The sequence below is a fragment of the Nymphaea colorata genome, chromosome 1 (genome assembly GCF_008831285.2).
Source record: "Nymphaea colorata isolate Beijing-Zhang1983 chromosome 1, ASM883128v2, whole genome shotgun sequence".
NCBI lineage: Eukaryota > Viridiplantae > Streptophyta > Magnoliopsida > Nymphaeales > Nymphaeaceae > Nymphaea > Nymphaea colorata.
In genome coordinates this window covers 135,621-147,786 of record NC_045138.2, presented here as the reverse complement: position 1 = coordinate 147,786, position 12,166 = coordinate 135,621, and the positions used below count along the sequence as shown (strand labels likewise).

Sequence of the window (12,166 nt, the reverse complement as noted above, 5' to 3'; positions counted from 1 at the left end):
TCAAAATTCAAAGTTTGTTAGCATCATATAAAGAAACAATCTAATCTTTTTTTTTTCTTTTTAAACAACTTTTTTTTTTTGAAATATTCAATTCACCAGGTCTAGAGTTCACATGTTTGCTTCGCCACTCAGCATTTTTCTTTTAAGAAGAAAAGGTTGAGTTTGGCATATTTAGCTCGGAGCCACTTCTCAATATTATATCATCTAGAGGAAATTGTCACGTACACTTGAGTTTCCAGCTGAATATCTCAAAAAGTGTGTCATATTTTCAAATCTGACTGCACAGATATCAACTCCAAGTTTGAATACCTAAGAATTAGTAAACATATTTCTTGTTTACACTCAATTCTCCAAGGATTTTAACATATCATTCAGTTTAACTTTTTTTCCGGCTTCTCCCTCAAGATTTAAAGCTTAGCGATCATAGGTCAGGTCTGTCTCATATATATTATATATATATATATATATATATATATATATATATATATATATATATAGGAGAGAGATGTGCACTAAATGATTATGGAGGGATAGAAGCATGTTGTAGACAGCTAAATCTACAAGGATAAAGAAATGACAAAGTTGGAGGGTGCTTTACAACACCTTGTTGGAGGGTGCTTTACAACACCTTGTACTTTTTTCTTTGATCTCAAGTACTTTTAACTATAGTTCAGTAGTGGAGTTTCCTTTAATGTTTTCCCTCATAACTTACCGATGTTAAGTGGACAACAATTTATTGCATAGAGTGGTGTAATATAGCTGGTTGGACAGGTGGGTGTGCAAAAAGCATGTCGCTTGTTCAATTCTTGTGAGTGCTACGTTCTTGAACGATAAAAGATGAGATCACAACATTCAAGTTGAAGGGTGTACTATACTCCACTTAGGTCTTTCCAAGAGTGGTGGATTGTTAACATCCTACTCACTTAAAAGTTGATGTGGATTTCAAAACTCAAACCAAGTTATAATTTGTAAAAAGAAAACCATTAAACCAAGTGCAAGCCCAGAGCAACACTGATAACCTCAACAAGTTCAACTAATAGAAATACATCAAGGGCACCCCAAAAGTTAGCCAGATCTATCTTCGAGACCCCAACCACTAGCGGTGCATAAATTTTGACTGGAGGAGCACTAATTCAATATCTTTAGTTCTTTAAGAGCACTTCTGTATATAGACAATCGAATACATCAAAGCATTAACGTAAACTTAAACAAACTTTGTGCAGCTGGTGTGGGCAGTTGCCCACAGCGACTATGATATGGCTCTGCACTGCCAGTGGCCTGAGCCAAAAAAATTTGTTGGACTGGGTACTTTTCACAGATTTTGTATATGTAGGGCCATAACAAGCCAAACATTTGAAAATATTAATTGAAAATGAAAAAAAAATGTTGAAGGGCTACTGGGGGGACAGTTGCCCACCAGCCCATATGTAGCTCGGACGACCTCCAAAAAATATGAGTTATATCTATTCAAACTTTACAAAAAACCATTGTTCTTATATATAAATTTTAGTTTCTCTACAACCCTCTATATATATATATATATATATATATATAGGAGCTCATTACATTGGGCTGTATGTATGAATATCATGGACTGACAGTAAAAATCCACAAATCCTATGTATAATGATTTATTGAAGGTTTTGATCGTGACTGCGCGTCTGTTGTAATGTTTGAACCGCTTAAAATGTATGGAATTTTATGATCGGAAAATGCATCTATATGTCCAAGAAAACGATTGAAGAAATGTTTCCTATCAAATAAATCATGTTAAATAGTGTTAACCAGTTTGATAAACAAGAAACAATTTATACACATAGTTTTTAATCGCTACTGATAGGCATTCTTGACACACTACCACAACATTATAAAATAAATGAAAAATATATTAGCATATTTTCAATTTTAAAATATATTAAAAATTCAACTAATTGAAAAATTAATAATGCGATTAGAGCACCTTATTCTGATTGTAAAATTTGAAATGTTATTACAAGATAGTCCGAACTCAACGCGAAACTTGGAAGACCCAGTCAACGGAAGCCAGTTTCGTCCTATTACCAAACATTGGAGCACATTTTAGTAATTCCCTCATTTTTAAATTTGTTTATACCGTTGCCTTTCCCACGCAAACGGCGGGGAGTTGCGCGCCAGATATCTCGTATCACCAGAGTCCACTGATACCGAATCGCAGCCGTCGATCTCACAGTTCCAATGGCTAAGATTAAGTATCACCAGCCTAGAGTGATACAACGGTTTCACTGCGGCTCCTCTCCCGTTGGCTCCCATGTCCGCGGGAGAGGGGCGGGGGAAGGAGACAGCTATAAAACTGAGAACGCCTTTTGGCTGCGAGGGCCTTTACAGAAAAAGCAGACAGCGATCAGATAAATTTTTATTCAGAAAAAAGGGTGACGATCTGGCAAAAGGCGATCGCTGGCCACCATGCCCATCCCTCCCCTTTCTTCTCCCTTTTGTTTATTCCCCTTCCTCGATCGGACGATTGCGACGTTCTTGATCTCGCCCAGTGAAGAATCAGGGCGGATCCGGTGGATCTGTCGGAAGTTAGGGTGGATTTCGAAGTGTCGCCCAAATTCGGCCTACTCCGGCTGCGTGTGGCGAGAGCTGGACTATATTTGGCGCCGGAGGAAATTCCGGTGGAAGACACGAAGGTAAGGTGAATTAATAGGAGAAATGGAGACGGTGAAGGACATGGAGTATTACGACGTTCTCGGAGTGAGTCCGTCGGCGTCAGGGGTTGAGATCAAGAAGGCGTACTATTTAAAGGTCAGGATTCTGGTAGTTTGCCTCTTCTTGTTGTTATTTGCTCATGATTTCAGTTTGTGGTGCCGCAGGGAGGCTGAAGTATCTGTAGGGCTGTACTATATGTTTGTTTCTTCGCTATTGTGACTTTCTTTCCTTTTCTTGGAATTGTTTTTTGGTTTCTCCGATGGATTAACGTTTTAAAGGATTTGGCTGACATGCTGGAGTTTTTTCTGACTTGTAGATTCTAGCATGTCTTTGGTTGATGGATTGCTTTATATTGGCTGTAGTTGCAGAAGAACTGGTTGATTTCTGGACTTTCCATATCTATTATTACCTGATACATTTGTTTGATTTCTTTGGAGTTTGGGAGTCATAAACTTTTGGCACAGAATTGAGGCACTCATACGGCTTTCTTGGAGTTAATTTTTTTTAATATACCTTCGATGAGTCCTCTATTTAGCAGTTTAGGTTAGATGAATTTATGGCGACTGTATCATTTCTGCATTTCCGTTATTATGTTTCGTCCTTCTTTTATGCAATACTTAGGCAATGTGACTCTTATTGGAGAAGGACTGCCTCACGTTTTAGAGAACATAAATTGCATAAAATTCTAGAATGTTTTCACTGACTAATGTCAAATTATTCACTTATACCTCTTCATATACTGAACATCTCTCCATATTGGAAATTGTCCCTGTTTCTAAGCTCCAATTTGCTGTCTGTCATCGATTTTCTTTGGTGGTTGTTTCATAACAACGAAACTAATGTAGAGTATGTGATATTGGCTAAGCCTTTGAATGTTCTCAAATCTGTGCTTGCCCTTTCTTCTTTTGTGGTTATCCTGTCACGGCAGTTCATAATCTTGTCACTCATATTCTTTTCAGTGCTTTTATTGAACCCAGCTTATGTTGGTTTCCTGAAAATTCATGTAGTTATTCTATTATACTTACAGTTGCAATTTGATTGCAAATTTGAAAACGTACCTTTTAATACATAGAGATTCAAACACTGTACAGCCGAAAATCAGACGCTGCAGTCCTAATTATACTGGATTCCGTCTATCATTAACATATTTCCTGATTTTCAGTAACTTGTTCAGTGTTAATTTATATTTTTTTAACTTATTTCAGTCGTGAAAAATATGATGTAATAGGCTGAAAAATTTATCGAATCTGTGTCTATGATATTCCCTAGTGTAAGTCGTAATCATGCTGCAGGCATGACAAGTTGCACTTCTGATCATGCTGCATTCCTTCTATTCACACTTCCTGATCTTAGAAGGACCTGTTTTTCTGCTAGATCATTTCAGTCATTAACAATATGGTATAATGGGCCAAAATACTTATCTATGCTCTAATATTTTTAATTGTAATCATGCTGCAGGCAAGACAAGTTCATCCTGATAAGAATCTAAATGATCCTGAAGCTGCCAAGAGATTCCAGGCAAGTATAGAATGAAAAACTTGGGATTTATTTCAGTTAAGCATAATTGCCTTGTATGTTCAGTATGCTTGCTAATGCGATTATTTCTGAAGTGAGTGAAGTCAGAATTGAATTCCTATTTCTAATAAAGATACCTCTACTTGAATTCCTCTTCTAGAAAATTAAGTTATATTATAATTGGACACTCATGTTCTCAAAATATTTAAAAGAGAAAGTCAGGTTCTGCGTTATCGTTGTATGGCACTTCTTATTTTGATTGTTGAAATATTTTCTTCATTACAACACCAAGCTACTTTATAACTGGAAAATTTTCAAATTGACAAGTCAGCTTCTGCACTTTCATTGGCATTACCTTTTGTAGGAAGCATACTTCTGCCTCTCTAGCCTTCCATCTGATTGATACAATAACTCAGTTTCATTTCAGCAGTAGCTTCCATAAAAGAAAATTTGTCTCGTCATGCCATGTTGGCCTAGGCTCCAGTCCTTGAGTGAGTGAATCCATGCGCCAGCTGAGTGTTCTGAACATTGATCCATGTTAAACTCCAGTGAAAAATTTTGGAAGCAGTAGTCAATCTCTGGAAGGCAGGTTGGTCTCAGTAGAATGTTTAGACGTTCTGCATCGAATGACTGCTTTTCGTCCAAATACAAAGTAAAGTAAACATAAATGATTGATTAAGATGACCACAAGATGCAGAGCTGTTGATAACAACAGCCATTGCACGTGCATGCATGTAATTATGGACTGCTCTGCTTGATTGGCTTCTTTCTCTCATTTATTATCTTTGACATCTGCTTCTCTTCGTTATTTAAGATTTGATTGCTGTACTATTTAAATGTTTTTAAGTTTTTGCTTTTTTACTTGTCATGATATCATGAGTCCACCTTTTGGCTTCTCTGCAGGTTTTAGGTGAAGCTTACCAAGTTCTAAGTGATCCAGTTCAAAGAGAAGCGTATGATAAAAATGGAAAATCAATCATATCATGGTTAGTTGGTCATTCTAATCTTTACAAGAAAATATTATCCAGCAAGTACTATTTGTCAATGTGTAGACACATCCTGAACTGTATATGCTGCAACTCTCTAGTTAATTTTTGGTGCACCTGTGCCTTTTCGGAAAGTGAGAATTAGTTCTCTAGCTTTTTTGGGTTTTTATGAAGGTCTAATATAATACCCTATTTTCTTGCATAGTCACCTATGTCATTCTTGACCATGTTTTCTTGTGGGATTTTCTTTTTTAAAATTGATTTTATAAATACGACATGTTAAAAATTGCGAACAATGGTAAGCCTTGAAACAGTAGGCCTTTGTGATAGTTTTACTTGTAAAAATATAAACAAAGAAAATCTTAAAGGTGGTTTGAACTTTGAATTTGAAATATAAAGGAGACAAAACGTAAAAAACATACACACAAAACATAAAAAAGGCCTTTCTTTATTAACCGCATTCTAAATACTGGGATATAATGATTTTTCAGTAATGGTTGAAAATATCAGTACCTTTCCTGATATTATTGGCTGGTTGCTAAATGCCAATAAATGCTTACTTTATGCAATTATCACAGGCTTGCACTGAACACATAAAAATCCACCTTAGAATCTATAAATGGGACTGTCTTTTTGTACTTTCTGAATGTATGGTCTAATTTTTGTAGGGATAATATGCTAGACCCAACTGCAGTTTTTGCTTTTCTTTTTGGAAGTGATCTGTTCGAGGACTATATCGGGCAGCTAGCGACAGCATCCATGGCATCCTCTGGGATTATTAGCGACAATGACAACATGGATCCTGGGAACCTTCCTGATAGGCTAAAGGTGAGCACTTATATGTTTACGTTTAGGCCACTATCACTAATATTGTGATAATATTGGCACAACAGACAAAAAAATGAAGAAAAAAGCCAAAATATAGTATAATACGTTGGAAGTATTGCCAAAAAGATACTTCTTACAATATTATCGCAATATTTTCGCCTTAAAGAAAACCATTTCCTAATGTATTTTAAACCTTTGTTTTCTGTTTTTTGTTCTTTTCACATTTTATAAGTATTTTGAACCGTTAATAAGAAAATTAGTAGAAGCATATAATTTCACAATTTTTATTTTAAATTTTTTTGAGTTTCCGAGATTTTTCATGAGGAAAGCAAAATTTCTGATAAATGCCTGAGAAAGCCCCATGATTAGAAACTCAAGAATGATGCTCGTGTCAATGGTTTTGACATATTTAATGTAAACGCCAGCGAATTTTTGAAATAACTTTGCATTTGGAGATATCCTGTAGATATTCATTAGCGTACTATTGCAATGAAGGAATAAGATTAGGAACTTATTCCAAAGGAATGGGATGTTTATATTAACATAAAACACAGCTTTGACCTGAATGCTTTATCTGCGAAAAGGTGATCTCTTGGACTTCAACCCGCGTTTGCGTTGACACTTTCTGGAATCAATTCCCATAATATCTGATACCCGATTCTGAGAATCTAAGACCCTCTCAGATACTGATACTAATCTCTAGTCATTTTTTGTTTATTCTATGATGTAGAAATATATGAAATGGTGTTTGTCCTAAAAAAAGTATTGCTTCAATAATCTTGAGTTCTCTAATATTTCTTCTATTTGATTATTTTGAAACAACACAAAAAAAATACTTGTTCCCAAATTTTAACTGTCTATGAACGGAAACATTATTAACTTGCCTAGGTCATGTTTTTTGTCAAGCAATTGCTTAGCTTGCTATTTTTTCTTGTCGGCGTTTAGTTTATCCACTTGAATATGCAGACGAGGTATGGCCTTTTTCATTTTTTTTCTTCTGTGCGCTCTCATAAGGAGCGACTTTCATCATTTTTAGAGTCATGGAAGACTTACTAAGAGCACAAACCAAGATCTACCTGTAATCTTTTGTCTACTTAAAAAATGGGAAGTGAAACAACGTGGAAATACTTCACTACCTGATACTAATTAGCCGGGAGAAATTTGAGAAAGCAACAGATATATCTAAGTTGCATTGGATTTTTCATCATAATTGATCTTACTTGGGATGATTTTCATCTTCAATCTGGACAGAGCCCTTGTGCATGGGTATTTATTATGTTTTGTAACCTGAAAGGTTCTTATCTACATGAAACTTCATGTTGCTACTTTGCTACTGTGAAGGCTTTCCAAAGAGAAAGGGAGGCGAAGCTTGCTGGGAAGTTGAAGGATTTTGTGGACCAGTATGTTCACGGAGACAAAGAAGGGTTTCTACAACGGGCTAAGAGTGAGGCTGAAAGACTTGCTAATTCAGGTGATTTTATCAACCATCAAAATGGGCTGGTGAATCAATGGGGTTTTTGTATTCTAGTCCTAAAGCATATTTTGTTCTTTTGTTTTCATGGAAATTATAGGTCGTTGATTCAGTTACAGCAGTGAATCTTTCTCTCTCCTTCTTCTTCTTTTATTCATGCTTGCACTGTATCTCATGGTGTGAAGTGGTTCCCTTCTATGGTGGTAAAATTTTTTAATTTATCATTTGGCATTTTAAGCTTGTCGAATTACAAAACTTGATGGATCTCCATTTGTTAAGCATGGAAAACTGGGAAATAGGTGTCACTGTTGCATTTTTTTTGTAGCATTTTCTCTTTCTTCATTGGAGAGGAGAAAGGTTATTTCCCTTCAACAGGCTTTGGCATGGATGGGCTTGAGCTTTCTTGAAAATGGGCTTGAGCTTTCTTGAAAAGGTTTTGAATTCTTAAATATAAAGCTCAATTTCTCAGCTACAAAATTGAGAAGGGTGGGAAGAGAACTGCTAATCCTAGTCTACCCTTTCCAAATATTGCAGCAAGCAGTTTTTCAATGCCCTTATTTCCAGGTTACAATTTTCTTTTCGTCCACTAAGGAATCAAGTCAGTAATACTACAAACAATCCATTTACTAAGGTTCGAACATGAAAGTAACATTATCTCAAACTTTTCAATTTAAGTCCTGAAGAATAATCTTCTGTACTGGCTTGACACTGATCATACTTGGTGTTACATGGTGACAGATTTTGGAGTAAATATTCTGCAAACTATTGGCTATATATATGTAAGGCAAGCTGCAAAAGAGCTTGGAAAGAAAGCCATATATTTGAGAGTGCCATTTATAGCTGAGTGGGTCCGTCATAAAGGGCATCTCTGGATGTCCCAGCTCACAGCAGCAAAAGGTACAAAGATGTAATTTTGGTTCTACTGGAATTTGCTTAAACATATAACTTGTACTGAGAAAATAAATTTTTTAGGTGCCTTTCAATTATTGCAACTGCAAGATGAGATTCAGAAGCAATTAAGCTTGGATGGTGTCAATCCAGAGAATGACAGTGATTCGTGCATGCAGTTAAACAAAGACAAGATGGTCAACTTGCTCTGGAAGCTAAATGTTGCAGATATTGAAGTGACCCTAGTGCACGTGTGTCAGATGGTATGTGCCTCCTTAGACTACGTAGCCAAGCACTGTTGCTATAGCTGATCTGCATTGTGTTTTTGTTCACTTAAACTGGCCACAAATTTTGTTCTTAGAAACACACTTCTAAAAGGTAAGATATGACCAGGAAAGCTATATTTCATTATTATCATCTGAACCCTCTAGTTCTTTTTGGATATAAACACTGTTTTATGTTCTAGGGTGCCAATATTTCCACAAGATCATGATAGTCCAGTTTGTTGCATTTATTCGAGTTTTGGAAAGCTAACGTGCCAAAATATTGCCCCCTTGACCATAATATAATTACTGTATGTTACAGTTCTTTTTAAGAAAGTAAATTTACATAGTATTCACTTGTTGTATCTTTCTTAGGTATTGCAGGAAAACCATGTAAAAAAAGAGGAACTAGTTGCTCGTGCTAGAGCACTGAAAATTCTTGGCAGAGAATTTCAGGTAATACATTTTGCCCCATCGTTTGGAAGGATAACCCATTCATACGGAGTCAATCCTCAATTTTTCTTGCTGAGAAAAGAACATCAGCATTTTTAGGGCTTATTTTTTTCTGTGACTCCAAAACTTTTAAAGTTTCCTATGATTCCTGATCACAAGCACAGAAGAATCACAGGCAGAGTGACATAAAAGGATGCAGCTTGTGATTCTTAAAATAGCTCGAACGCAAGTTGAGACCTTTGCTCATGTGAATGCCCTGTGACCAACAGCCACAGGCTGAGGAGCCACAGAGACTCACATGCGACAAGAAACGAACATACTTTTGATGTATTTTGCTTGTTCCTTTCTGACCTGTGATTAATTTGCTTGTGGCAAAATGGCCTAATAAGGTCATTTATTCATTTTGAAAAGCCAAAATTGACATTTACTTTCGTATAGAGTGCAAATAAAGCTCAGCATGCTGAGGCATCTAAGAAGGACGATCCAAAAGTTGATGAAGATGAAACCAGTTCCGAGTGCAGTTCAGAGGATGAATCACCTAGAGCTCCATGTAGAATTCCCTTTATATCCCAGGTGCATTTTTGTCTCATATAGAAGCATTAAAGCTTATCTCCCTCGGTTGTTCGATAATCTCATAGCAACAATTAGATATAATTTGGTAAAGGTGTGTAGTATATTATGGTTACTTAGCATTTCTCCTTTCAAAGTACCACATCTACCTGGTTCTAATGCAATAGAAAATAAAGAGAGCATTCAACTTTTGCTGCAGTGGCGTACTAAAACTTGATGTAGTCAAATTTGTGTTCTTCATGGTTAAGGATGGACACACACACAGAAAGACATGCACTAATACATTATATGTGTGTGTGTGTGTGCAGTGTAAGAGTTACAAAGTTAGTTTATGTTATGATACTTTTTTGTATCTAGAAAGCATATCATGCTAAATGCTTATTCATGTGATCAGCTTCATCAGTTGATAATTTTTCTTGTTCATGCTTTCAAGTTGCAATTCTTCTTTTCTTTCCTTTTTGCAATTACTGAAACCAGTGCAAGACTTCCAATGACCATGGAATAGGTTCACTCACTGTACTCTGAGCTGTCACGTATGTACTTCAACATGGTTCCCGTACCCATGTCAGTACGCCGTATTGACACGAGAAAGCGGAACACACTTAGATACTTTTCCTTTTCAGATCGAAAGTGATCCAAACTACTTACTTTTATTTGGTTTAACTTGTTTCTAACTCAGGTTTCATTCTATGTTTGAGAGTTATTGGCATTAACATGTATTGTTTTTATTTATAGTACTTGTTTATTTAAATGTTACTTTTATTTTGAATTTTTTATGATGTTTTGCACATATACCCTGCCATATCCATGTGCTCACATTTTCTAAAATTGTCATACCCATATCTGGATCCTGGAATTCGCACCCGCACCTATGTGACTTAGACTACGAGGAAATATACACTCTTCAAAGACAGGCTTTTCGAGGGGAGCATGGTTTCTCACCAGGATATTTATTTGCCTTTCTGCTTTAAAACTGTGAAATGCTGTTTCACCACCATCTTTTGCTATTGATCCTCTATAAATGCTTTCCCTTTCTTCTTTTCTGCAGAGGATCGGGCGACTCTTTAGGTGCTTATGCAATCCAGCCTACTATGTGGATGACGACGAGATCGTGTACAGAGAAAGATGAAATTAAACCATTTAAATACTTTTATCTGGTATTTATAGGGAGGATTTTCTGATTGGGTGGTTGAATGTGTAATTAGAGTTTCAGGTAATGTGGTGATTTTATCAAATGATACCGTTTCTATTTTAGGTTTACTGGAAGGTTGTATAAAATTATAAATAGTTCTGTTTGACAGTGTGATTTAAGTAAGCAATCAATCAAGTCTGTGAATCTGATGAGGCGTGGCTTTGTTAATGGGTCAGAATCATCGTCACAAATATTGCTTATTTCTGTTGAAAAACTGCAAAAAGAAAGATTTTGATGAGAAGGGCCGCTTGATGAGGCATGGGGAAGGAGTGATACTTGTGCATACGGAGTGAGACTTGACAAGAATCCGACCTGATTACATGTAAAGGTCCGATCATATGCTTGGTAGAGCCAGATTCAGTGTCAAAAATTCAGATGGGTATGAATCAGGTCAGAGTAGAGGAAATTCAGTTGGGTCTGAACTAGTAATGCTGAATCGGAACTGGGTTTGAACCATTTTATGTTGATAAGGGCCTGTTTGACGGCGAGATTAGTTTGTAATTGTTCTATTAATGGTCCATAGATTGGGGCAGATCCACGAAACACTTTAATGGACTGCAGTTACACATTGTTTCCTTTGCCAAACAGACCTTAAAGGACGCATCACAAGCAACAGACCTTAAAGGACGCATCACAAGCATCATAAAAGCTCAGGTCAGTTGGGTTTCAAGACCATCAAGCTGACGCATTGGGTGCTTGCTGCTGGTGCTGTACATGGTGGGTGGGTTCGTACCAGACCTGCCTGACCGAACCTGGCTTGGTGCTGAAGACATGGCTCCAAGGTCGACCTAAGCTCGAACAAGACCTAAATTATATGGACTGGTGCATTTGGACTCCTGTTTCAAAAGCTAGAGACTTATTTTTTAAAAAATTAAAGCAAAAAAAAGTAGTTTTCTAATGAAAGTTTTCCTTGTCCTAATTCAAAAATTAAACACAGCAAATATTTTTAGTCTCGTAACAATGTGATGGTGTTTTTTTTTTATTACTGAGAGCAGAATACATAAAACAAAAAAAAAACAAAAAAAAAGGCAAAATCAAAGCCCCTTGTTCTTCACTGCTGTAGTAAAACTGCAAAAAATTTATTGTCGTTCTCAAATATAGTTTCAAGTCAGCCACATGCTTATTACAATTCCAGTGTTAAAAAAAAAATACATTATGTTAAAAATACAATTACAAACACAATGAATAAATATAACAAGCTACTATGCTTTGCAACCCGTATGGAAACAACTATCATTAAACACTTTAAATTGTGTTAGATTTTAAGAAATGGTTTCCAGATATTGTCATTAAACACTTTCAATTATCATAA

At 36.2% G+C, this 12,166-nt stretch overlaps 1 protein-coding gene across 1 annotated transcript; it reads left to right on the top strand.

The window, feature by feature from the left end:
* Positions 1 to 2,362: 2,362 nt before the first annotated feature.
* LOC116264549 (chaperone protein dnaJ 10) lies at positions 2,363 to 11,003 on the top strand. Its single transcript, XM_031644847.2, has 10 exons — positions 2,363 to 2,784; positions 4,147 to 4,206; positions 5,107 to 5,189; positions 5,858 to 6,017; positions 7,359 to 7,488; positions 8,227 to 8,385; positions 8,461 to 8,639; positions 9,015 to 9,095; positions 9,531 to 9,665; positions 10,711 to 11,003. Exons 1-10 carry the CDS (start codon positions 2,692 to 2,694, stop codon positions 10,789 to 10,791), a joined length of 1,161 nt encoding a protein of 386 aa, XP_031500707.1. The 5' UTR covers positions 2,363 to 2,691; the 3' UTR covers positions 10,792 to 11,003.
* Positions 11,004 to 12,166: the final 1,163 nt, after the last annotated feature.

Bases quoted from the DNA above. Each gene is read 5' to 3' on its own strand.
- LOC116264549 (XM_031644847.2), top strand. From the start codon at position 2,692: ATGGAGACGGTGAAGGACATGGAGTATTACGACGTTCTCGGAGTGAGT. The intron at 6,018-7,358 runs GTGAGCACTTAT...GCTACTGTGAAG, and splicing joins ACCTTCCTGATAGGCTAAAG to GCTTTCCAAAGAGAAAGGGA. The intron at 9,666-10,710 runs GTGCATTTTTGT...TCTTTTCTGCAG, and splicing joins GAATTCCCTTTATATCCCAG to AGGATCGGGCGACTCTTTAG.